The following is a 26,039-nucleotide window of genomic DNA, read 5'->3' as shown; positions in this document are numbered from 1 at the left end:
AAGAGGCAAACATCCTCATGGTGGAAGCCCCTTCAGGAACAAGACCCGGGGGTGGTACCAGATGAAGCTGAGAACCCGGTCTGCCTCCTTACTGCAGCGCTGAGGCCCCTAAGCCCCACCTGCTCTCCTGGACATGCCCCCCCCCCCCACCTTGATGATTAAATCACAGAGGGAGAGAGGGAGGCAGCATGTCACCGTCAGACCTGCCAAGAACAGTCATCCTTCGTGTTCGCAAGTCTTCCCGGGCATGAGGCAGATGTTGCAGAAGACACAGTGGAGACTACAAGGGTACCCCAGGGGCTGCGTTTACTCACAACAGCTGGATGCCAGGGACCCACTTTTTGCTAAAGATTGGAGAGGGGCAGAGCCACAGACAAGGGTGCACACGGCAAAACAGGAAACTCACAGGCCTCGGTTTATTTGATCACTTTAATATGACAGACCAGTCAGTAGGGAGGACGGAGCACGCACAGACATCTGTATTCGCAGCACGGAGGGCAGATGTCCACAGCCCTGGGCATGCATGTATCTCCTGTGGAATCGGGCAAATCAAGAATGCATAAATACCACAGCACAGCCAGACTTGGGGGTTTGGGGATCACAGGCCACAGGGGACCATGCTTCAAAGGCAGTCAGAGGCATTAAATACGGGGCCTACACATTACAGTCCACTTCACCGTACACATAACTCGGATAGCAGAGGGAAGGAGACCACGGTATACACGTGCAAGCGGCTTTGGTCAGAGAGAAGACGGACAAGGGCGGTGGAGCCATGCAGTGGAAAGGCTTGCCTGGTCTGCTCTCCATCTTCTTCATCTCCACCCAGCCCACACAGTCACCTGGGATCCCAGAATAAATTAGCTGGTTTTGGTGAGACGCCGAAAAGTCCTGCCTGGTAACTTTGACAGCCCCCGGGCCCTCTGTGGGCAGGGAGGAACCCGACAGCCGAGAACACTTGAACCCTTGGAAGGAACCGGCCTGGACTGGAGGGAACGGACACTGATCAGGGAGAGGGGGGAGCCACGTCAGCCAGGCCAAGCGGGTGCGCTGCGCTGCCTGGACCCAGGTCCCGGGAGAGCAGGAGAGATCGGAGATCACGGAGGAATCCACTTTTGCAAGCAAAGCTGAAGAGGTCAGGACAAGCCTGTGTGTCTTCGCAACTGTCCCAAAGCCCGTTCCCCTCAGAACTGGCTAGCACTGCTCGGGTCACACTGCAGCAGCCGGACAATGGATGGGTCACTCTTGGCACCTTTGATGAATTCTTCCAGGGACAGCTTGCCTGAGGGACAGAAGCGGGAGAGACAGGATCAGCCAGTGCTTTGTTTTTTGAGCTTCTAAAAGGGATAGGACCTCTGGTCGCAGTCTGGAACCTTCTGGAAAATGGACAATGTCCATTCTCCATTCACTTCCAGGGTATTTACATTTTTTTTTTACATATGAACATACGCATTTATTTACTGTGTATGTATGTGGGCACACATGCCATGTTGAGACACACATGCCATGTTGAGGCACTCATGCCATGTTGAGACACACATGCCATGTTGAGGCACACACGTGCTCAGAGGACAACTTGCAGGAATTGATTCTCCTTACACCGTACTAATGTAGGTCCTGGGGATTGAACTCAAGTCATCAGGTTTGGTAATGAACTCTGGGTCTGAAGCTGCCAGCCCCACCCAGAGGCCTGGAGAGCCATCATGCTCCAGGGCGGCTGGGAGATAGGCCAAACTATGGGTCCTGATAAAGTTCCATTTCTATTAATAGGCTAAAATCCTCCGACCAAGCTGGGGGGGGGGGTGCGGGGGAGTGGGGGAGTGGTAGTGGCACATGCCTTTAGTTCAAGCACTCTAGAGGCAGAGGCAGGTGGGTCCATGTGAGTTTGTGGTCAGCCTGGTCTACAGAGTGAGTTCCAGGACGGTCAGGGCTACACAGAGAAACCCTGTCTTGGGGGGGAAAATCCCCTGACCAAAAGCAACTTAGGGGAGGAAGGTTTCTTCAACTTAGTTCTAGGTCAGTTCTAGGTCATGGCCTGTCACTGCAGGTCACTGCAGGGTTTCTAGGTCACGGCCTGTCACCACAGGGCTCTAGGCCACAGGACATCGCTATGCTGTGGGGTTCTAGGTCACAGCATGTCACTGTGGGTTCTAGGTCACGACCTGTCACTGCAGGGGTTCTAGGTCACAGCCTGTCACTGCAGGGTTCTAGGTCACAGCCTGTCGCTGCAGGAAGTCAAGCAGTAACTTAAACACCACGGGGCAGAGAATGAATGCATGGGTGCTTGGCTGCTTGCTGTCAATCTGCTTTCTCCTTATTTCACTGTTCAGCCCCCACCACCACCACCTAGAGAATGCTGATGGGCCTTCCCACATCAAACAATCATCAAGACAATCCCAACAGGCACGCCCACAGGCTGGCATGATCTAGAGCAGTGGTTCTCAACCTTCCTCATGCTGGGTCCCTTTAATACAGTTCCTCACGTTGTGCTGACCCCCCCCGGACCCTAAAATGATTTTCATTGCTACTTCATAACTGTAATTTTGATGTTATGAATCGCAATATCTGTGTTTTTCGATGGTCTTGGGTGACCCCTGTGAAAGGTCATTTGATCCCCAAAGGGGTCGAGACCTACTTGTTGACAACCACTTATCTGGATAATTCTTCATTAGACTCTCCTTCTGAGCCAGGCAATGATGGTGCACGCCTTTAATCCCAGCACTCAGGAGGCAGAGGCAGGCAGATCTCTGAGTTTGAGGCCAACCTGGTCTACAGAGGAGTTCCAGGACAGCCAGGGCAATACAGAGAAACATTTGTCTCTAAAAAACCAAAACAAACAGAAAGACTCTCTTAAGGGGCTGGAGAGATGGCTCAGCAGTTAAGAGCACTTGGTGCTTTTGCAGAGGACCTGAGCTCAGTTCCGAGTATCCACATGGTGGCTCATAACCATTTGTAACTTCAGTTCCAGGGGACCCAGTGCCCTTTTCTGACCTCCATGAGCACCAGACACCAATGCAGTACACAAACACATCCAGGCAAACACTCACATACAAAATAAATAATTTTAAAAAAAAGGGACTTGTGAGGCAATTCTAGGTTGAGTCAAGTTGGCAGCTAGAGGAAACCACCACAGTGCCTCCTCCTGCAGACTCTTGGCAACTCCGGGGAGGAGAGGCGAATCCCCAGCCGCCTTTGCTGTCCCTTTCTGGACCCGGCTTCTCTGTAGCCCTACCTCCTCCCTTTTGGAGCGCCAGCAACTGGCTACAGGCTCACAGGGAAGGCCTCTTTGTCCAGTGGCCTCAGGAGCGAAACATAGACAACGGGGACATGTACAGCGGGGACGCAGTCCACCCTCCGAAGCTGGCGGGGCTCCTGACCTGGGCAATTAGAAGCAATAGCCACAGCTTTTTTTTTTTTTTTTTGGTTTTTCGAGACAGGGTTTCTCTGTATAGCTTTGCGCCTCTCCTGGAACTCGCTTGGTAGCCCAGGCTGGCCTCGAACTCACAGAGATCCGCCTGCCTCTGCCTCCCGAGTGCTGGGATTAAAGGTGTGCGCCACCACTGGCCAGCTAGCCACAGCTTTTAGTAGAGTGTGCCATCGGCATGATGCTGCTTGAGCCTCATGCTGATGCAAGGGGGCTTATCCCCATTTCACGGAGAAGCAAGCCAAGCCTGGGAAATGGCCAAGCCTCAACGTGGTGTGTCGGAATCAAAGCCTTGGAGTCACGATGCACAAGAGAGTGGAGAAGGCTTTTGAAACCAGCCCACGGGCCGCGCTAGGCAAGAGGCTGTCCTGCTTTGTGTGTGAACATGTTTTGAAAAGCATTTCCCTGCTGTCTGGAAAGCTTTTGGCTGTCTGCAGTTCCACAGGAACCTCGAGTCCTGCTGAGCTCTGTCCTCAGCTCACCTGCCACGAGCACTTGAGGCTCCGCACGGCCCTTTCTTGTGCATTAGCGTACATTTAATCTCAGCACAGCCCAGGGAGCCTTTTCTTTCCCTTAATGTTGCATTTCTTGGTGGAACAAAAGCCAATCAGTCTTGTCTCTACAAAGCCACGGACAGGCAGAATCAACTCACCGAGTGCGCGGTTACCTCAACCTTGCTGGGGTCTTATGAGAAGCTCACAGCCGAGGCAGAGGAGGGCAGAGGGCGCGTCCTCATGGACATCTCACGGCCTCCCCTCCTCCTGACACCTACCTTTTTGCAGCCGTGGTAGGACCTCACAGCCCTAGGTACTATGACCACAGACTGATGAGGCTTCCATGCCTGATGACCCCCATGAGTATCTGGGGTGCCTCACACCTCAGGGTGATGGCAAGAGAAGCCTGGTCAGCTGCTCAGGATCCCATGACTCAAAAGTCCTTGGATTCAGTTTCTCACTTCTCCCCGCTCAGGCCATCAAGTATACTTGCCTCCCCTCCCTAAACACACTTGTGGAAATAGTAAGACTACTCTCTCCATTAACACGTGGGCTGGCTAATTTTAAGACAACTTGACATAAGCTATAGTTACCACAGAGGAGGGAGCCTCAGTTGAGAAAATGCCTCCATAAGATTGGTCTGTGTGCAAGCTGGTAGGACACTTTCCTTCTTTGGTTTTTCAAGACAGGGTTTTTCTGTGTAGCTCTGGCTGTTCTGGAACTCACTTTGTAGACCAGGATGGCCTCGAACTCAGAGCTCTGCCTGCCTTTGCCTCTGCCTCCCATTAAAAGCATGTGCCACCATGCCTGGCCAGGAGGTCATTTTCTTTTTCTTTTTTTTACGGAGCTGAGGACCGAACCCAGGGCCTTGCGCTTGCTAGGCAAGTGCTGTACCACTGAGCTAAATCCCCAACCCTGTCATTTTCTTAGTGATTACTAGGGGAAAGCCTATTGTAGGTGGGGCCATCCCTAGGCTGGTGGTCCTGGGTTCTATAAGAAAGTAGGCTGAGCAAACCATGAGGAGGAAGCCAGTAAGCAGCACCCCTCCATGGCCTCTGCATCAGCTCCTGCCTCCAGGATCCTGTCCTGCTTGAGTTTCCTCTCCTGACTTCCTTTGATGGTGATCTGCTGTATGAAGCATGGGTAAAGTAAACCCTTTCTTTTCCCGATGCTTCTGGTCATAGTGTTTCATCACAGCAATAGTGATCCTACAGCTCAGAGGTACAAAGTGACATGCCCGTGGACATAAAGCCCTGGGGAGGGCACAGGATGCAGGGTAGGTGTCCCTGACCTGAACGCCAGGCTTCTCTCATCATAGCTGAATCAAGGGGGAGAGGAAGGGGAACTGCAGGCTTAGGAAGGGCCAGGGCCAGCTTGCCGGGGCCAGGGCTGCAGAGGGCACATCCCCAACACATCTGTGCCATCAACAGTTTCACATAAACATCCAGTGCTCCCCCCACCCCCACCCCCATGTTCCTACCATCATTGTTTGTGTCCATCTGCCTGAAGATCTTGTCTGTTCGTTTCTCCGGCGTGGACTCATCCTCGGGCATTTTCATCACGGAGGACACCATCTTGTAGATGGCCTGCAAAGGAGCATCCGTGAGTGTGCTCAGGAGGACGAAGGATGGGTGAGGGTTCTCCCTCAGCCCACCCAGAAGCACAGACAGGGCAGAGTGCTCCCTGTCTGTGTCAGGACCCGTCTCTCATCAGAGCAAAGGGAGCCGGGAAAAGTTAAGTGATGTTTAAGAGCACAGGGTACAGCTCGGCTGGGATGGGGAAATAAAAGGACAGTTGGTCTGAGAGAGGGTGGGGATAGTGTCTGACATGCACAAAGGATCTTTGGGGGCTGAGAATGCTGAGTGGGGAGGTCACAGGGGCAAGTACAGTAAGCCCTGCCTACCTGTGGGTCCCAAATCTGCAGATTCAACCAACTGCAGATGGAAAATATTCTAGGGAAAGAAATATTACTGGAGGTACAGACTTTCTTATTCCCAAACAATACAGTGTGTTATCAACATCTGTATCTGCTGGGTCAAGCACTACACGCAACATCTGTTTGTTTGTTCATTCATTTAGAGTGTGTGTGGTGGGGGGAGCAGATGTCGTGTGGAGATCAAAGGACAACTTGTGGGCGTTGGTTCTCTTTTCCTACTATGTGGGTCGTAGGGATTGAACTCAGGCTGTCAAGCTTGGCAGCCAGCACCTCTCCCACAGAGCCATCTCACTAGCCCAAACATAGAGATGATCTAGAACATGGAGGGGGAAGGACGCAGCGGGCATATGGGCATCGTTCCCATGCAGGACTGCCCACTGCCTCATCCGGTATGGTGCCATTCTGATTTCTACAGGAGTCCCGACCCACAGAGACAGCTAAATTGTGTGTAAGTTCTACGTGTGCAAAAACACCCAAAGAGGCCAGAGGGGAATACTGGTGTTCACCTCCTTTCCTTTTGTCTTCTACTGAAACTGGAGCTTGCCATTTTTGTGAGGCTGCCTGGTCAGCAAGCTTCTGGGTCCTGACTCAACTGTCTCCTAGTTCTAGGGTTACAGACATGCTTACCCACTCCTGGCTTTTACATGGGTGCTGGGATTCGAACTCCGATCCTTATGCTTGTGCATCCAGTGCTCTTACCTACTAAGCAATGGTCCCAATTCTTGCTCTGATCATTTTTTCCCCCTTTCTTTTGGTTTTTTGAGACAGGGTTTCTCTGTGTAGTTTTGGTGCCTGTCCTGGATCTCGCTCTGTAGACCAGGCTGGTTTTGAACTTACAGAGATCCGCCTGGCTCTGCCTCCTGAATGCTGGGATTAAAAGCGTGCGCCACCACGGCCCGGCTGCTCTGATCATTCTTTAGGCAGTCACCTGTCTTAGCCTCGGGTCTCATTAAAAGCAGACAATGACCCGTTTTTATAGGATGGGAGGTGGGGTGGGGGATAAACCTGATGGGTGAACTCAGCTGGGGCCTGATGTCTGGCAAGCGATCGATGAAGGCTTGGCTTTTACCGTGATGCTTTGCAAGAATCTGCAGTCCTTTAGCATGCAGGGTGGCAAGAGGGCTGAGGAGTGAGCTGGTGAGCTGGCGTCATGGTGATCAGAAAGAGCACAGGGCTGGGCACGGGTGTGTATGTGTGTGTGGGGGTGTGTGGGGGGGTGTGGGGGGTAGAGGGGTGTGGGGTGTGGGGGGGGGGGTGTGGGGGTGGTGGTGGTGGTGGTATGTGTGTGTCTGTGGGGGGGTGGTGTGTGTGTGTGTGTGTGTGTGTGTGTGTGTGTGTGTGTGTGTGTGTGTGTGTGTTTTGCTGGCTCCCTGTGCTCCAGCCGGCCCTGCGGAGCGCCAGTACCTGCACGATCTCCAGCATCTCGCTGCGGCTGATGTAGCCGTTGCCGTCCAGGTCGTACATGCTGAAGGCCCACTTGAGCTTCTGCTCGAGCTTGCCCCGAGAGGTCACGCTCAGCGCGATGATGAACTCCCGGAAGTCGATGGTGCCGTCGCTGTTGGTGTCGAAGGTGCGGAAGACGTGCTCGGCGAACTTGGAGGCGTCGCCATAGGGGAAGAAGTTGGCGTAGATCTTCTTGAATTCGTCCACCGTCAGGTGGCCGGTGGGACAGTCCTTGAGGAAGCCCTTGTACCACTCCTGCAGCTCGTGGTCGGTGAACTCCGTGTGCTCCCGCAGGTCCTGCAGTACCTCAGGCCGCAGCTTGCTGTTCTGCTTGCCCATGGCAGCTGGCGCTGGAGACTAACCCTGCAAGACACGAGGTCAGCTGTGGATGCGGGGCGCCAAGGTCCGGCCTCTGATCACATCCCACCGTCAAGCTGGCTAAGCAATGTCCCCTATGTGTCCAGCGCCATGGGCTGGAGGAACTCAACACCGCAAACTCTGACTTTTAGCATGTCTTGGATGTCTCTGGTCAGAAAGTAAAAAATGGTTTTACACAACATGGCGAACACCAAAACACTGAAAGAAGAAAGTTAAGACCAACTCTTCAGCTTATCAGCTTGGGGCAAAGGGGCCACATGGACCTGACTCAGACCCTCTGCTCTGAACAACTCCTTTTTTTTGTTTTCCTCTTGGGGTATCGTGTGTGTGTGTGGTGTGTGGTGTGTGGTGTGTGTGTGTGTGTGTTTCATGTCATAGATACTTGCTGATGCCACACAGTAAATGATACTTAGGCAGGTGGATGGTGGTGGTCCACATTCCCATATAACACAGCTTGGTGAACTTTATAGACAGACTGACAGTCATCCTGAGTGGATGCTATTAATGATGACAGAGCAGGTGCACGCCTCTAGCCTTTGGAAGTTTTACTTCACTAATCAACATGCCTAATTTTATAAACAATGTTGGTTATCAGCCCCATTCCTGCCCAGATTTCTTGGTAAATCTGGGTATAATAGGGTTTCATGGGGACTCGGATATTCTTAATAAAGCTTTGAAGTGTATTGGCAGGACAGAGGTTTAATCCCTCCCAGACCCTCTATCCCTGCACTGCACACAATTGACTAGGAAAAGTTACCAGCAAACATCATGCTGTTTTTATCCCTAAGAAGAGAGGCACCTGGGAACCCATAGGGAGTCCCCGCTCTTTATTATGCCTTTGAGATATTGCTCCAGCAGGGAGGATGCTGAATTAGCATGGATCGGTGAATGCTGATCTGAATACTAACAGTTGAAACAGGCCCCCATGGAAATCCAGGATTGGGCTCCATTGGAAAGAATAGCCCACTCAGTCTCCCAGGAGGCCCATGGGTGAGATCCTGGGGTAATTTGCCATTGGACATGAATACTGCTTTCACCTCATCACCTCAATTCTGTTTTCTTACTTCGGCAGTAACACGTGTGCATGGCTCACTCAGTCCGTTTTGAAGCATATAGAAGAATGAGGGTGGGTAGCTGTCCCCTACCCAAGTCCCAAAGGAAACCACTCTGAACTGCTTCAAGGTTTATGAATTCCCAACTATCTGTGCTGGGTCCTGTTAAGGAAGGCGAGACCTGCCCTTCAGTACTACACACCACATTCTCTCTCTTCTTCACCCCTCTCCCAGGGTGTCAGCTCTCTATATTCATGTTTTATACTTCTCTATAGGACTATGATACCTTTAAAGTTCCTCGTCCAACACAGACACGGGGCATCTTGATGGTGTCTTTGAAAACACACCCAGACTTATCTAAACACATCCCCACCTACACAAATAACCGGTGCCCCGAGCAACAAGCAACTCAAATGTCCATAGTGTCCTGATAACAAATAACCGTCAAGTGAACTGGCCTGGTGGCACACACCTGTAATTCCAGAACTGGGGGTGGAGGCAGGAGGATCAGGAGTTCAAGACCAGTTGAACAAGCCAGTTTTGGGCTTCTTGAGACAAAAAAAAAAAAGATAAAAGAGAATCTACAAATGGAAAGAGGTTATGCCCAAGAGCATGGGAAGAGTGCTGCCATTTGCAAAAGCAACAGAGTCCGATGTGTCTATGTGTGGAGGTCTCTGGAAGAACTTATTAGAAAGGGGAACATTGGCTGAAGAGGAGAGATGGCTGGATCGACAGGGACCTTGCAGGGCTTTTTGTTGTATTCTCCTTTGTAATTTTATTGTTTATTGATGTGTTCTGATATAGGGTCTCATGTAGCCCAGGCTGGCCTCGAACTCCTGGTGTAGCTAGGATGACCCTTACACTCCTCACCCTCCTGCCTCTGCCCTCCAGCGGTCACAGGTGTGCGCCACCATGCCTGGCTGCAATTTGAAGATGCTGAACTGGGTCCACATTTCCTTTTCCTTTTTTCCTTCAATTTTTTTTTAATTTATTTTTTTATTTTTTTTTGGTTTTTCGAGACAGGGTTTCTCTGTGTAGCTTTGCGCCTTTCCTGGATCTTGCTCTGTAGCCCAGGCTGGCCTCGAACTCACAGAGATCTGCCTGGCTCTGCCTCCCGAGTGCTGGGATTAAAGGCGTGCGCCACCACCGCCCAGCTAATCTATTTATTTTTATTTTATGTACATTGGTGTTTTGCATACATGTATGTCTGTGTGAGGTGTCAGATCCCCTGGAGGTAGAGTTACAGGCAGTTTGTGAGCTGCCATGTGGGTCCTGGGAATTGAACCTGGGTCCTCTGGAAGAACAACCCGTGCTCTTAACCACCGAGCCATCAATGTTTTAAGAATGTTTATTGGATGTGTCTGAGAGCTGTACTTGTATAAGACATGGTGTACATGCCTGGTACCTGCAGGGGCCAGGATAGGAGGCTGGATCCCCTGGAACTGGAGTGATAGAAGTCGTGAGCCGCCATGTGGGGGCTGGGAACTGAACTGAACTGGGGTCCTCGGCAAGGACAGCAAGAGCCATCTCCCCAGCCTGGCCCCTTAGTTTACAGCGTCTATTCAAAGAACAAGCACACAAACCACACTGGGCCAGCCTCTGCTTCTTGACTGGGGTGGCAAGTCTAAGAACCTCCAAATAGAGCGGGATAGTGTAGGCTCAGTCCCACCTGGAAGGGGCTTTGGACCAAGGACGGGGAACAAGAGGTGGAGACAGAGCCCCGAGGGGGTGGTGCACACCTTTAACCCCAGCACTGGGGAGGCAGAGCCAGGCGGATCTCTGAGTTCGAGGCCAGCCTGGGCTACAGAGCAAGTTCCAGGACAGCCAGAGCTATTACACAGAGAAACCCTGTCTCAAAAAACCAAAAAAGGCAGAAATCGGGTCCTGGAGGAGCTGCATAAAGGAGCACAGACCCTCTGGAGTCTCTTCCTGTGATGGCCGACCGCCAGATCCTCTCTTTCTATACTCAGCCCCCATCTCACAGCCTTGCTCCCATCAGGGTTGACAGTCCCCTTGTTCTGCTTCGCCTACAGGTCGATCTTAAACCACAAGTCAGTCAACCTCTCCCGGGCCAATGGCCTGTGCTGGCCGGAAGGATGCCCAGAAGCTACATCCAGCTCTGAACAGGAGCCCACGAGTCCAGCTTCTCCAATCAGAGACTTTCTGCCCTCAGTGGCCAAATGTGGCCGCTGGTCGCTGAGGGGTCTCAGCAGGCCTAGGATGAGCGCACAGGTGAGGAGCTGCTGCTCTCCAGGGGGCCCACTATCCAGTGCTCTGATTCAACCATCACTTGGGATAAGATGCATGTTGGGATCCTTTGGGAAGAGAGAGGAATGCCTTAGTTTTATTGCAGGTGATTCATTTTGGAAACTCAGTTAGCAAGACACACATAAAACTGAAGCCACACCGGACCCCGGAAGTGGGGAAAAGAATAGGGCCAGTGGGAAGGGAGGGACCCCTGGGGATGGCTGGTCTAAAGAATCTAAGCAGAGTCGGACAAGAGCTCTAAAAAGAGCTGTCCAGGGGCCCTCTAGGAATACGGATAGGGAAGGAAAGGAGGGAACTGGAATATCCGGAGGAGGAGGCCCAGGAGGGTAGCTGTGAGGATGTCACTGTCAATGGAGGGCCTTCAGTAGGTACCCTCAGGCTGGAGATACAACTGTGTGAAACAAGGTGGGCAGTGGAACCCCAGAGAACAGGGCAGAAGTTGGGGTCACAGGAGGTGGGAGGTAAGGAAGCAGGGTTGGACTGAGCTGGGGGGGTGGGGCTCCTGTTCAAATACTAATATTGGGGATAGAAGGTTCTAGACCCAGTGGAACCTTGCAGCCACAAGGTCCTCGCCACTGACCCATTCTCAGGGGGAGACTTACAATGTGTCTCTGGACTGGGGTCCACTTAGAAACTTCATGTATCAGATACACCCTGCTAACAAGGATACTGACCCCCAGAGAGCAGCTGAACCTCTCCTAAAGCGAGCCAGGATTGGACTCCTGGTTGCCTGGCTGTGAGATTGTGTGGGTAGGACAGTCCTGGAGTGAGCCATGTGGTCACAGCCCACCCTATGCCTGTGGCTCCTCTTCCTGGTCGGCAGCCCTGCACCCCACAGCCTTGCCACAGCCCCTTGGTATCCAGCTCACGCGCTCAGCATCTGCTCACCTCGCGGAACACACATCGAGGCTGTGTCTGTGATTTATCATCCTACAGATGCTACCAAAATGCCAAACTCCTCGCACCCGCTCTGCGGGTGTCTGCAGAGACGGAGCTGCCGTGCAGAGAGAGCGAGCGAGCCTTGGCATTTGCTGGAGGGGCATGCTTGGTTTCCCGGCTCCTTCCCAATCATGCCAGAGGCAGCAGCTCCCGACTGCAACAACCCTGTGACTCTGCCCACCCTTCGCCTTCTTCCTGGTGTCAGGCTGCTTGGCAGAATGGGTGTTTTGTGTTGGTTTAGGGCATTCTTTTTGTTGTGGCTATAGGACACACACACACACACACACACACACACACACACACACACACACACACACACACACACCCTTTCTCTCAGGCTTCGCTAATTTGGGGGCAGGAAGGTCTCTGACAAAGCTTGTATCGCAGTAGAGCCCAAGTGACCCTCTTTGGATGCAAAGACCAAGGCTCAAACATCAAAATGGGCATGAGACCACTCAGGAGCCTCCAAGCCACGTGTCAGGAGGGGTCAGGGCTATTCCTGAGGCTCCTGAGGGTCCACGGGATGTAGAAAAGGGAAAAGGAGTGGTCTGGGCCTCGGGACCTTGCTCTGAGATGAGCAGTGGCCTTAAGTTCTGCTCCTGGGTCCAGACTCCTTCAAAGAAAGGGTGGTACCCATGGAAACAGGCCTGGCTGTCTTAAGAACCTGGGACCGACAGCATAAACAGTCTGGCTAAGGAGGAGGAAAGGGTAGGACTGGCCCTTTTCTGAAACTTGAGGGAAGAAAGGCACTAGAGGGCTACATGGAGCAGAGTCCTCTGGCCTTGCCATGTCCCACTGTAGCCACATGGGAAGACACACCTCAAGGGTGCTAAGTGCTGCCGAGATCCATGGATAGCCAGCAGCCAGCCAGCCTGAGTCATAGGAACTCTCAGCTCAGTCTGATCAGTGACGGGGACACCCCGTCTATCAGCAAAGGAGAGGAGGATTCTGTCCAGAGAAACACCAGTCACAGAGCAGGATACCACCCAGAGATGGTAGGAAAGCTGGCTCCTGGAAGCACAGAGCCCCATCCCCACCCCAGGCTCCTTCCCGGCCCATGGAAGCTGCTAGGACAGATCATCAGCCGAGGGTTAGGGTAGCTCTCCAGAAAAGCTCATACTCTGGCAGGTGCACATGGCCTTAATTCAACATTTTCCAGTGTCTTGGACTCTTGTAGTCTATACTCGCTAGGGCCCTGGGCTCCCATGGTACACTCCTAGGCAGGGGAACTAGTGGTTCGTCTAAAAAGATGGCATTTAGAGTCAAAACTGAAGGCCCAAAGAGGATGATAGAGACTCTAGGGAGGACCAGACAGATTCCAACAGTGGGAAGGTGTCTCACTGGGCTCAGCTGGGAGTTGGCAGAATCATCCCATTGCGAAAGACAGAAGATGCAGGGGGGCAGGTGCTTGTCCGCTACGAGGCAGACCACGGTCAGGTGTGCTGTCACTGGAACCGGGCTCCATCCTTTGGGCTGGGCCCCTTCTTTCCCTGCCAGCATCCTGAGTGGCAGTGAGTTTCCATGTGCACTGAGCTGGTATCCTCCACTGAAGCCCCTGGCCAGGGAAGAGGCTGTCATCGCCATGTCACAAGACGGCCTCCTAATGCTCACTTCCACGAAACTGTTAAGTGGAGCCCACGAACACCGGCAGCAGCTTCACGCTCGCTTCCCGGCATTCATTCACAGGCGCCTATCAAAGACCTGGATAAAATATTTAATACAAAAGGCCTCATTTTAGCCCTCTTGGAGGCACTCAGGCAGCAGCAGCAGAGGATGGAGGATGGGTTCGGTGCCGCATGCCTCATGACCCTTCTGTTATTCATTAAGCCACTGAGCCAGCCTTATTGATGTTCAGCTGTCTGGGAAAATACCTGAGAAAATGCAAACCCTTCTGCAGGGACAGAAAATCACTGTGCATGCTCCCCCGAAGAAATATCCACCTCGCCCTGGCCATCAGACAAACCGAGGCTTCATTGATCAGACAACCCTGCTTTCATCTTCTAGGGGGTGAGGAGTAAAGGTCCCCTGGAAGAGCACAGCCACCTCCTGCTTGGCTTAAAACACTTTCTATCCTACCAGGGCTCAGATCAGACAGACAGCAGCCTTCTTGGAGCTCGGAGAACATGGAGTCCTCCCACATTGATTTTGCGCCGCCGCCGTAATGGCAATTGGGGGAGGGAGCTAACAGCTCCCACGGCCCCTCCCCGGGTCTCTGTTCTGCACTTAACACACTGAATTGTGAAGTAAAGAAAGAGTAAACTAGCAGCTGGGGGACCTCTAGGAAAATATTTACCCCAGCTTGCTGCGGCAGGTAAAAAGCCTTGCTCACAGTGTCGTTCTGTTGATCGCTCAGACGGGCCCTTGGGAACCCAGTGCTCCAATGTCCCACTAACCACAGCTCGGCGCTGGCTAGAAACGTGAGTGGCACTCATCTCACTGCTGAGAGTGCTCCCACCAGTCAGACCGCCAAGCTCAAGCGGCTGCTAGACGGACACTGGAGGAAGGAGGTAGGAGCCTGGGTACCAGATCCCGACGAAGTCCTGGACTCGGGAAGCGGCTGAGTGAGTCTTCTGTGAATGTGACCTTCAAGAGAGCATCATGGAGAACCTGTTCCCTGTCAGGTGGAACAGAGGTGGCGGGTGGAAAGAGCCTCAACTATGCTCTTACGGTGACCCCTAGAGGAATGCCGCTCCTGCCGCTGAGACCCTGTCTTGGGGGTGACTGCATTTTCCCAAACAGCTCGGACCCACGTCCTGCTTTTTTCTCCAGATATGCAGGTAATGCTCAAGCGGCCTCTGCCGGCCTCCGGTTCTGCCGGTCCCTGTGGTTCCCTGCAGAGGGGCCGTCAGCAGCGGCCCTGATAAAATGTAACAGGAGAGGCACCTGGAGCCACTAAAGCCGCACTGAGGCGGGACGGACACTAGAGGGCGCAGCCCAGCAGAGTCCCTAGGCCGTAGCTGATACCCGTCTCTAGTGGGTCTAAACCAATGGTTCTCAATCTGTAGGTCACGACCTCCGGGTATGGAATGACCCTTTAAAGGGGTCACCTAAGACCACCCTGCATATTAGATATTTACAGTATGATTCATAACAGTGGCAAAATTAGTTATGAAGTAGCAATGAAAGTAATTTTATGATGGGGGGTGTCATCACAACAGTATTAAAGCATCGCAGCATTAGGGAGGTAAGAACCACTGCTCTAAACTCTCATAGGCCCGAAGGGTAAAATATACAGGATTTGGGCCTGTTTGGAGTATAATGGGTTAAATCAGATTGAGGACAATGCTCACCCCTGCTTCTCTTTCTTCTTTCCATGTGGTTATAGGAAAATCTCATGTTACATATGCATATGGCTGTCACCATACTTCTGGTGGGCCGTACTAAGTGATGGTACCGACGACTTTGTAGCTAAGGCCACCAGACGGGTTCTTCTCCCGCCCACTAGCACCGTATGGTGTCCCGTGCTTATTTCGCTCACTGACACCATGAGTGAAAGATAACGTGTTTGCACCTCGGTCCTCATCAGTTCCACAGCCCCAGCTTGCAGGGCCAGCTGCCAGGGACCTGCAGCCTGACCCCAGCCAGGGAGGCAAAGGGCTGCAATAAAAGAGGCTCCTTCCTCTTCTGAGTGACCACAGCCAACCCCCAGTGAGATCTAGGGGAGGCGGGCTAGGGTGCTCCTGGGTACCCAGACGCAAACCCAACCTGCCATCTGAGCCACAGAGCCATGTCTCAGCTGGAGTGGCTCCAGACCAGGGCTGGTCACTGTAAGAATCTTCCTGACTGCTGAGCTCATACTCCCAACTCCCCAGAGCCTCAGTGGCTAAAGGAAAAAGGGACGCATGGTTGGCAAGATGGCCCCTTGGGTAAAGGCACCCCAGCCACCCGCCCTGAGGTCCAGAGTTTGAACGGTGGAAGGAGAGAAGCCAATCCTACAAGTTGTCCTCGAGAACCTACACACACACACACACACACACACACACACACACACACACACACTGTGACACGGCGCATCACACATAAGTTGATACAGACATGTGAAACGTAAAGGGCTGAGTAAAAGTGTAACGTTAGAAAGCGGGCAGCGGGCAAGACGGCATGGAAAGCCCCACCCCAGCCCAGCCCACCCCACCCCACACCACTCCACCTCCCTCCCCCTGCACTCTCCAAGGCTGAAAGGCTCCACACCGAGTTAGGGAACCGGAAGAGGTGGAGAAAAAGAGGAAACCCCCGAGAGGAAGCTGCCTCTGTAACAGGAAGAGAGCCCTGGGGGTGGTTGTCCTCACCAAACCAGGCTCATGTGGGTCACACCCACTCCAGTCACCCAGGAAGCCCCTACTCACCTGCTGCAGCCCGTTCAGACACAAACTTCTCCTCACTCCTTGGAGGACAGATTTTTGCAGACTCTACAGTCACTGTTCTCAGCATCCTGACAGGACTTCTTCCTACCTTCCCTAAGGACCTCCATTTTCAGGGTGTCATTTACTTGGTTTTTCTCACCATTAGACTCTGGTAAGCATGTTTCAGCCCCAGGGCCTTTGTGCCTGCTGTTCCTCCACCACTATGCCCTTTTCTGTATCAGAGTCATTCCTTCAGCATTGGTGCTTCCTCTTGGGGAGACCTCTAGGATTCACGCACACATGTGTGCACACGCGAGTGCGCGCGCGCGCGCACACACACACACGAGCATGTACACATAATACACACACCCCTTTTTGGCATGTGCAGAGAGAACACAGAGGTTGACATCAGGATGTGTTTTTTCTTTTTAAAAATAATAGCTTTTAGGAGTTGGGGATTTAGCTCAGTGGTAGAGTGCTTGCCTCGCAAGCACAAGGCCCTGGGTTTGGTTCTCAGCTCCGGGAAAAAAAAAAAAAAGTTGCTTTTTATTTCTATTCACGTGTATGTCTGTGTGCCATGTGCTCAGAAAGGACAGGAGAGGATGTCAGAGCCCTGGAGCTAGAGTTACAAGCAACTCAAAGCTGCGGGATACAAGTGCTGGGAACCGAACTCAGGTTCTCTGCAAGAGCAGAACTTACCCTTAACCACAGAGCCATCTCTCCAGCCCCCGGGATGGCTTTTGTCTTTTGCTCTTCGATCCCTCTCTCCTCACTGCTTTCTGTTTCTCTCCCCTCAGCTCCACCTTCTGCTTTCAGAGTCAGGGCTCTCTCTGTACCTAGAGGTTCCTACTCACCATTCTGTGTAGACTAGCTGACCAGAAAGACCCTGAGGTCGGGCTGCTCCTGTCTCCATCCTACAGCACCAGGGTGACAGAGCCTGGTGCTCAGGAGAATGGACCCAGGAATGAAGACTCTTCCCAGCCTCCCAAGGGCTTCTAACAGGGACCCAGGAAGGAATGTGAGGGTCGAGGATGGCAAAGTGGCCTCTTCTGATGTGAAGTTACAAGAAAGCAAATTCTGGTTTGGTCTTCTAGAAACCTCCACTCACTGGCATGGGCATAGACACAGCAGGGTAGACACCCAGGAATGTGTCACACCAGGAGGCTGTTCACTAGTCCAATGTGGATGTCCCTGCTATTGGATAGCAACCCAGCTATGGGGTCCCAAATAAGGCTTCCTGCTCCTTCCGAAGAGGTCATTATCAAAGATGCTCGGGGGTTGGGGGGGGGGCTGGACCACCACAGTAAGCATTAGACCTTTTACAATCCTCTGCTTCCAGATGGGACCAGAGGGACATCTGGGCACCTAGTTCCCTGTAGTGGGGGAGACCGAGGGAGAGCATACTGCCCTACAGCATTTACCTAGGAGGAAGTGACAGTATCCCACAGGGACAGAGGTCTGGCCAACTAACATGCAGCATGACCAAGAAGATGACCAACCCAGTCACACCAGGCACTGGCAATGGGGAGGGCTGGAGAGATGGAAGGCAGAGCAGGGCTGGAGAGATGGAAGGCAGAGCATGTCCACCCCCCAACTCAGCTTTATAGAAACCTCAGAATTAGCTAGTCAAAAAGCTCAGGACTAGTCGGGCGGTGGTTGCGCATGCCTTTAATCCCAACACACAGGGAGGCAGAGCCAGGCGGATCTCTGTGAGTTCAAAGCCAGGCTGGGCTACCAAGTGAGTTCCAGGAAAGGTGCAAAGCTACACAGAGAAACCCTGTCTTGAAAAAAACCAAAAACCAAAAAACCAAAACCAAAATAAAACAAAGCTCAGGACCCCAGTGAAGCTCACCTATACATTAGAAGCTCAAGGCTGAGCCATAGGAACAAACACATCATATAAACACACAGTCTTGCTCCTGGGGACTGAGTATAAACTATGAATTGACTCCCTCTTCTTGTTTTTAAGACAGGGTCTCTTGTATCCCAGGCTGAACTTGAACTGGACCTTGAACTCCTGATCCTCCTGCCTCTATTTCCCAAGCACTGGGATTAGAGCCATGCACCACCATATCCATTTTGTGCGGTACTGAGGGACAGAATTTAGGGCTTTGTGCATCTTAGGCAAGCATGCTACCAACAACCCCAACCCCAGCCTATCCCCTGTCTGCCTGCCCCTCTCTCTCCCTGTTTCTTGTGACACTGTCTTTCTACACAGCCCAGGCCAGCCTTGAACTCAAGATCCTCTTTGAGATTACAGGAGCACAGCCTGCCTTGCATGCTCTTTTGAAGGGTGTGTAACACTTCGCCGCAAGCTGGAGATGGGCTGAGACCTCTGTCTCCTCCCACCAGCCCCTCTACAGACGGAAGCCTTGTGCGGTCAGTTCTGGTGGGATGGGGCCAGCAGAGGCCTCTCTGCCTTGCTGCCGGGCACCCAGGCTCAGGTTGGCACACCGGCCCCAGGCTTTACGCGGTGGGTTCTTCGGGGCTCCTGGGCTGGCTGTGGAATGACTCACACATGGATTCCTGACTAGGAGGGATGATAGTTCATATTAACAATGCTCTGATGCTGTAGGCCAATAAGAGCCTTTCCCCAGCGGAAAAGGGAATGGAACAGGCCTTCCAGGACTGCCTCTGTACAGCTAGTGACTCGGGCTGCCTTGGCCTGTGGCCAGCACCCAACACTCCTGGGAGGGCCTAGCAGTAACCCCAGGGTGCTGAGCCAGGCCTCGCATTAAGCAGGTAGATTACCTCTCATTGCTCCTGACCCAGCCTCTTTAAAAGGGCTGCAGTCCATGGCGCCAGGCCATAAAAGGGCATGCGGGCTTGGTGGTCCCTGGGGCAGACCCTGCCCGCAGCCTTCCCTTCGAGCCATATGTTCCTGGCTGGCTTAACTTCTCTGGCTCCAGGCTTCCCAGCTGTAAACTGAGAGCGAAGGTCCCCGTGTGTTGAGTTTAGAGCATAACTATTTCTATGACAGGAAGGGAAGTGGGAGCCACGAGGAGATGGAGACGAGCTGAAACCCCAGGAAAACGCAGGGTGGTGGAACTGGCTGGACCTTTACTATGAATGATCCCAGACTCGCTCAGTGACTCCATCAGAGTACTGAGCGGCGGGAGGCCGCAGGCCCCGAAAACTGCTCTTGCCGGTCATATCTAGAGCAGTAGCATTAAGAGCCATGTCCTGTGCAGGCAGAGAGCCTGGGGTCACAGTGATCTGGACACGTCCCTGGGGTGGGTGGGGCCGTGAATGTTCTAACTCCTGTACTTCAAAGAGGAAATGAGCGGAAGGAAGGAAGGATGCAGTCAGGCAAACAGGAGGGCAGGGATGGCGGAGGCTCTCACTGGCTAAGGGGAAGGTCTAGTCCAGGGCCCAAGCAGCAAGGGCTTCAGGAGGAGGAAGGCCCCTTCTCTAAGGTCGGGTGTGCCCGCTGGGAAGCCCATGCCTACCGCTTGGGAATAGGACCCTATGGTAAGGGAGAGGGAACCTCAGTCTGTGACTCCATTTCACGCCACACACATTGCATAGTATGCACACGTGCACACACCCACCCCTCACACAATGAGGTGTTGTCTCCCTGACTACCCACAGTCTCCCATCCCCCCCTGGCCCCAGTGACAGCCCAAGAGAAACAGCTGTTAGGAGTCCGCAGAGCACCAGGTCGGACTGCGTAGGATTTCCCCCTGGAACGCACTATTCTTACAAGATTATGGTGAGTTCACTTATTCATCCACTTCTTCCCCTGCTGTTTGCACTGTTACCAGGTGTGCATGGGTTTGGCCATAACCTTGGGCAGCTGGGGAGAAAGATGGCTGATTGATGTCCAGGGAAGAGGATGCGCAGAGGGAGCCCCAGGGTGCTCAGAGGCATGCAGCTATGAAAGAGAGCATGGGAATGTGTTAGTTACCTAGGGTGCATCAACCTGGGGGGCGGGGAAGGGTTCCTGGGGTCAGACTCAGGGTTTTCTCGTAGGGCACAGGGGCCCCTCGCAGCAGGTAATTTTTCAGGAGCTCGTAGACGCAGGTTTGGGGACCCAAAGTCTCTGTTTCTGCTTGGGGCCTGTCCTCTCTCCAGGAGCACTAAGGGGGATGAGGCATGACTCACAGTCCACAGTACTACTCAACAGAACAGGCATAGAACAGCACAGAACAGTCTAGAACAGTACAGAACAACCTGAGTGGATAAATGAACGAACAAGGGATGTGAAGAGGAGGGGAAGAAAGAGGAAATAAATGCCATCAGCCCCCAAGGCATTCTATTCATTTCTTGAAGGTTGTTGGTTCAAGTTTACACAATCTGGGTGAAACGCTACAGCGTTCAGGCCTGAGATGTAGACGTTTGTAACGACGGATTAAAATGTGGGCACCAGCTCCGCTACCCTGATCGCTGCCAGCCTCAGAAAGGTCTGGGAGGGCCTCCCTTGACACATTTACCTCCCTCCCAAGGCTTCTGGGCAGCTTAGTGCCTAAGCAGGTAGATCATCTGCTCTAAAATGTATCCTGGCCACAGGGCAGGCTCCTAAGGTACCTGAGAAATCTATTTCCCTTGTAGACATGAATGTCCCTTTCTCGCCCTCCCAGTCGATAGCAGAAACCTACATTTCGCCCAGGCCCCTGCCTGAGTGATGTCTAGATCCCCACCTCATGGCTCCCCAGTGTACTGGGGCATCTGCCCAGTACACTGTGCCCCAAGTGAATGAGCTTAGACCACATTGTAACAATGTGCCCTGGGTAGAAAGACACAAACAAAGAAATGCCAACTTATATAGTATGGCTGTGGTTTAACACACGGTTCTGTCTTCAGGGCAAGGTACCCCTGTGATAGGTGGTCCCACAATGGAGCTTGTAGATTGGAGGCGGCAAGCAGAGCTCCCCTACCCACTTCACAAACTTTTTTTTTTTTTTTAAGATCAGAAGAAAACCTCCAGGGAATCACCTCAGGAGCTATTTGACTCATGTCTAATGTCTTGGGAAGAAATAAAATCAGTAAGTCATGGTCATTAAAACATCATTCCCTCCCATACCTGCAGATAGCACTTGGGGGCAGGGAGGGGCGAGAATGAGATGTACCCTCAGAGGCCACAGCAGCCATAGTCACGAGTCCAGTTGGGAACATGTTTATAAGGAATCGTGTGGGCAGCTCAGAAAAGCCACCTTTACACATTTTGAGTCTTGATATTATTGGAAACCCTGGAAAAAATGGCTGAGGTACCTATTTAACATATCAAAGTGGTTCTTCCAGAATCCCTACCTGTTATAGGGCCCTTCTGGCTGACGTATCCTGCCCCCTACCCTAAACTTCTCCGGCCCCGAGGCTGGGCTGCCCTTCCCTATATAATCCAGCCCTTTATCCTCCTGGCTTCTTGGTCTGGCTGTCCCCTCCCGGATCCCACCTCTCTTCAGATGGTCTGGCTCAGGGTCATGTTCACTCTGGACTCTTGCAGATGTCCCTGGCTCTGCCGTCCCTTATATCTACAATAAACCTCCTCCACCATATCCGGGAGCAGTCATGTCCTTTTTTCTTTTTTCCCATTCAGATATCACAGGGCCAGAAGCCTCGGAGCCATGGGCAACCCTGTCTGTGAAGCCCCAGTGACAGGCACTGACTGAATACCTACTCTGTGAAATCCCAGAGCAAAGCAAGGGGAATGCACAACTGTGTGAAATGCTCCCTGTTGGCTGCACAGGAGAGACCTGGGCCCTCTCCTTCTACATGGAGCCTACGACTGTTCTGCCTGGTCACATCCATGCAGGTGGTGGGGCAGAGGTTGAGGTTCAAGATGAACCCATTCTCCATCCCCCCCCTCCCCCAGGGCACAGGCTGGGTTCCAGTTCCCCAGGGCACAGCTGAGACTGATCTCATGACCAATTAACATACAACCAAACACAGGAAGGCCATAGTAATTGTTTCAAGGGAGGAAGGAAGTCAGGGAGGGAGGGAACAGGCTGCCCCTGAAGACTCAGCCACTGGTGGTGGCTCTGTGGCCCACAAGCATAGTCCTCACCCACCCATGCTTCTGCACCAGTCACCCATGTATGGTCTGGTCCAGCCTGTGTCCCCGCTCTTCCCGTCCCCCACTAGCCCCTGCCGCCTCTTTATAACAAGATCTCACTTTTCCCAGACAGGCCTCCAACATGCTATGTAGCTGAAGACGACCTTGAGTTTCTGATCCTCCTGCCTCCACCACGTAAGTTCTAGGACTACAGGCCTGTGCAGGTTCATGCTAGGGATGGAGCCCCAGAGCTTCATGCATGTTACGCAAACATTCTACCAACTGAGCTATACCCCCAGCCCACCCTTTCTGAGCCACAGTCTTAACTCTAGCCAAAGGGTGGGCTTCCTGGAGATCCCAGCAACTGCCACCAGGCAAACGTTTACATGTCTCCTGTGTTCTCAGTATTTCTGTTAGGAGTCTGCCGCCACTCCAGCTCCATGACCGCACATGTGCGGTTCAGCAGCTAAGCAAGGGGTCTTACGTCTTGTGTCATCACTGCGATCACGCAGCGCGCGGTCACGCAATCAGCGCATGTGTGGCTTAAGCCTACCTGCGCATGTGCACGGAAATCCTTAAAAAGCCGGACACAGACTCCGCCTCTCTGCTCTTTCTGCTCTCTCTCTCCCTCTCTTCCTCCCTCCTCCCCCTCTCTCCCCTCTGCACATGCTTCTTCCCCAGGCCTGGTTCTTTTATGTCACGCCCCTGCCCCCCCATAAAGCTCTGATACTGGGTTTTGTCGTGGCTCATGCCTCATGACCTTTCTGCCCAGTAAACAGCGCCGCTTAACATTTTTAAAAGAACAATTTCCAGCCTGAAAGTTGACACACTGGGTTGCGGAAGTCCAAGACCATTCAAAAGACCAACTGTAGAGAAATGTGAAACTTGGGCTGTCCCAGGAACTCAGGGACATGTGCCCAGCGTGAGCCAGGGGAAGGGTACGGGGAAGGGCTGATGTGGACCCCACCTGGAGAGGCCAGGATGTAGGCGGGAGGTGTGTGAGCTGGCTCAGCTCTGGCTGGGAGAATCCAGCCCTCCTGTGCACACAGGTCTGCTGTAGTACACCTTGTTCTGGTCTATTTGGGTCACTGAACCCAGGTGACTGACAGTTAAATTGTTCTCCAACAGGCCAAGATCCAGGCTGGACTTGCTTACCGGTGGCCCAGGGCATCCACTCACACTGAACCTGTTTTAAAGCAGATACTCAAGAAAGGACAGGAAGCGGGTGAGGACAGTGGTTCTCATCCCTCCGAGAATTCCACGGTGGACAGATGAGCGGGCCAAAGTACATCGTCATTGTGTGTGGTCTCGCAACTGCCTACACTTTCTCTAGGCATGACCTTCCTAAATAAGGTTGGGGAGGACACCCACAGGAAATGATACTGCCAAGTCATTGTTGTGCTAAAAATAAGCCTCGACTTTCAACACAGGGAAGATCACCCTTCACTGTTCCCTACCCTGTGACCATGTGGGTCCATGGGAGGGGTCTACTCCAGGAAGGCCAGGGTCATCTAAGATGAGCTGGTCATCCCAAGGTGGGGATCATCACAGAGGGGGGTCAGCTTAGTTGCACTAAGTCCAATAGCACACCCAGTCTCCAGCCGTTAACCTAGACTCTTCTAGAACAGTGTTTCTCAACCTTCCTAATGCTGCAACCCTTTAAAACAGTTCCTCATGGTGTGGTGACCTCCAGCCATAAAATTATTTTTATTGCTACTTCATAACTGTAATTTTGCTACTGTTATGAATCACAATATAAATATCTGATATGCAGGATATCAGACATGCAATTCGGGGGTGGGGGGTGGTGGCAGGTGCTATCCACAGGTTGAGAACCACTGTTTTAGCTGCTGCCGCTGCCAGCCAAACAGGCCTCTATGAGCAACACTGATCTTTGAAACCTGTAAGCAGAGGTCACTATCTACAAAACCCAGAGCCGCTGTTCGGTCCTCGGTGAGCTTTGGGCTGCAGGCAGTATGTGCCATCCTCGCTGAGCCTGTGACTCATACCTACCTACACACACACACACACACACACACACCCGTCTGACCCATCTTTTCACCCTCTCCATCCACACAGACCTCCCGCTGCTTCTGTGTCCATTCCTACAGCTGCCCCCGGGCCTCTGCTCCCAAACCTCCGTCCGTCTTTTTCCTCAGCAGCATCTCTTGAGGCCTTCGTGGAGTGCTTTATCCAAAAGGGAAGCCTCAACACGCAGCCTTCTTTTTCTCCATATTAAAATGAGTTTAGGGGCCCAAGCTTTACTCTGCTTCCCTTTGCCACTGGAAGCCACACCCCGGGAGCTTATTCCCAATACATGGTGAGCGTGTGCGCACTGCCTGCCAGGGCGGGCAGCTGATGGGAGGCTGTGCCCCAGGCTTGCTGGACAGGCTCTCCTCCACAGTGGGAATGGAGGAGGTGTCTGTCCTCAGAGGAGTCTTCCCACTGCGCATCCCCTGACCCGACACCGTGGCAGAGTTCTGACATCACACTAGAAAGAACCGCTTGACCCAGACCCTCCTCATTAGTTCAGGGGTGTGGTTGGCTACCCAAGACTCACTGACCATGCACCAAAGCACCCAGGGGCCTCCGGATGAGAAGGGACCCCATGGGCTCTAACTTCCATCCTCTGACCTCTCTCTTGTCTGCTCCAGCTTCCAGATATCAGTTCCCAGGCTCAGCAGGACTCTGCCATGACCCTGTGTACTTGTGGCAACTAGAGTCAAAGACCCTGGGGGCTGGGAGCATGTATGCAGGTGGTGCTCAGTCATACGGACTCAGGTGTCTACTTCTCTTTCTTTAGGCCCAGCACGGCTCTCCATGTCCCATTATGTCCTCTTTTCTATTGAGGGGACCCGAAGACCCTCTTTCCCAAGGCAAAGGTCCCCTTCTGGGTATTTCCTTCTGACAGTGTACAGTAGGGGAGCGAAGGATAGGCAGCAGGAGATATCCTCTCCCACCGGAAGATGGAGGCAGGAAAAGTTACTCCACCCACAGGAAGTCCCGAGGACACCCTGTGCCCTGGAAATCCCTCTATGAATGCTATGGGAGCTTGGGTGTCCGGGGGGAGGGGGAACCCAGCCACACCCAGGTCTACTGGGAGCTGATGGTCTGAGTTTCTGGGGAGCTACATCTACCAGAGCCCAGACGGAAGTACCACTTGCCATCTGCCCCCCGCATCTTGCAAGAACCCTGACACACACGACCTCTCAAAGGTGGTGATGCTGGCCTCACGGTTAAGGCCTGGCTCATTCTGGTGATAATTTCAAGGCACACCGACCCCTCCCCTCTGGGCGCTGTTCCCCTTCTGAGGTATGGCCTAGAGGAAAGCAAGGGAGAAGGGAGGCCTTGGTATGCAGGGTACAAAGAGAAGGATAAAAGGAACCTCAGGAGAGAGGGCTCTGTTCTCCATTCCATACTTTTTTTTTCTTTTTTTAGAGACAGGGTTTCTCTGTGTAGTTTTGGAGCCTGTCCTGGAACTCGCTTTGGAGACCAGGCTGGCCTTGAACTCACAGAGATCCGCCTGCCTCTGCCTCCCGGGTGCCGGGATTAAAGGCGTGCGCCACCACCGCCCGGCACGTACTTTTATGCTGAGCTCCCAACTCTGCTCCCTGGACAAGCTCACAGGCACAAACCCAGGCACACACAATGCTCTCAGACCAAGAAGAGAGCTGAACGTGGAACCTACAAGGGCTCTTCTTACCTCCCAGCCTCAGTTTCCTGACCTGTCCCCTGAGAGCGCTGGGTAGACTGTCCCCACACAGTCTCTACAAAAA

The 26,039-nt window shown here is 52.9% G+C and overlaps 1 protein-coding gene and 1 long non-coding RNA gene across 4 annotated transcripts in view; one reads left to right on the top strand and one right to left on the bottom strand.

The window, feature by feature from the left end:
• Positions 1-391: 391 nt before the first annotated feature.
• The window catches only part of Hpcal1 (hippocalcin like 1), a 110,468-nt gene continuing 84,820 nt past the window's right edge, over positions 392-26,039 (bottom strand). For both annotated transcript variants that reach the window (XM_052745834.1, XM_052745835.1), the window contains exons 3-5: positions 7,256-7,657; positions 5,396-5,501; positions 392-1,279 (exon numbers count right to left, since the gene is read on the bottom strand). In XM_052745834.1, the coding sequence (XP_052601794.1) occupies positions 1,182-1,279; positions 5,396-5,501; positions 7,256-7,633 (582 nt within the window). In that variant the 5' untranslated portion in view covers positions 7,634-7,657 and the 3' untranslated portion in view covers positions 392-1,181. The remainder of the gene's footprint in view (positions 1,280-5,395; positions 5,502-7,255; positions 7,658-26,039) is intronic.
• LOC128115302 (uncharacterized) lies at positions 16,074-24,039 on the top strand. Of its 2 annotated transcripts, none has more exons than XR_008220120.1 (4): positions 16,074-21,256; positions 21,808-22,023; positions 22,397-22,458; positions 23,392-24,039. It is a non-coding gene; the product is annotated as an uncharacterized LOC128115302 (long non-coding RNA). The 2 variants fall into 2 exon arrangements; XR_008220119.1 differs by having other exon boundaries at positions 22,393-22,458.

Source organism: Peromyscus californicus, unplaced genomic scaffold, assembly GCF_007827085.1.
Source record: "Peromyscus californicus insignis strain IS unplaced genomic scaffold, ASM782708v3 Scaffold_1__1_contigs__length_55948999, whole genome shotgun sequence".
Taxonomy (NCBI): domain Eukaryota; kingdom Metazoa; phylum Chordata; class Mammalia; order Rodentia; family Cricetidae; genus Peromyscus; species Peromyscus californicus.
This window is presented reverse-complemented; position numbering and strand designations above follow the sequence as displayed.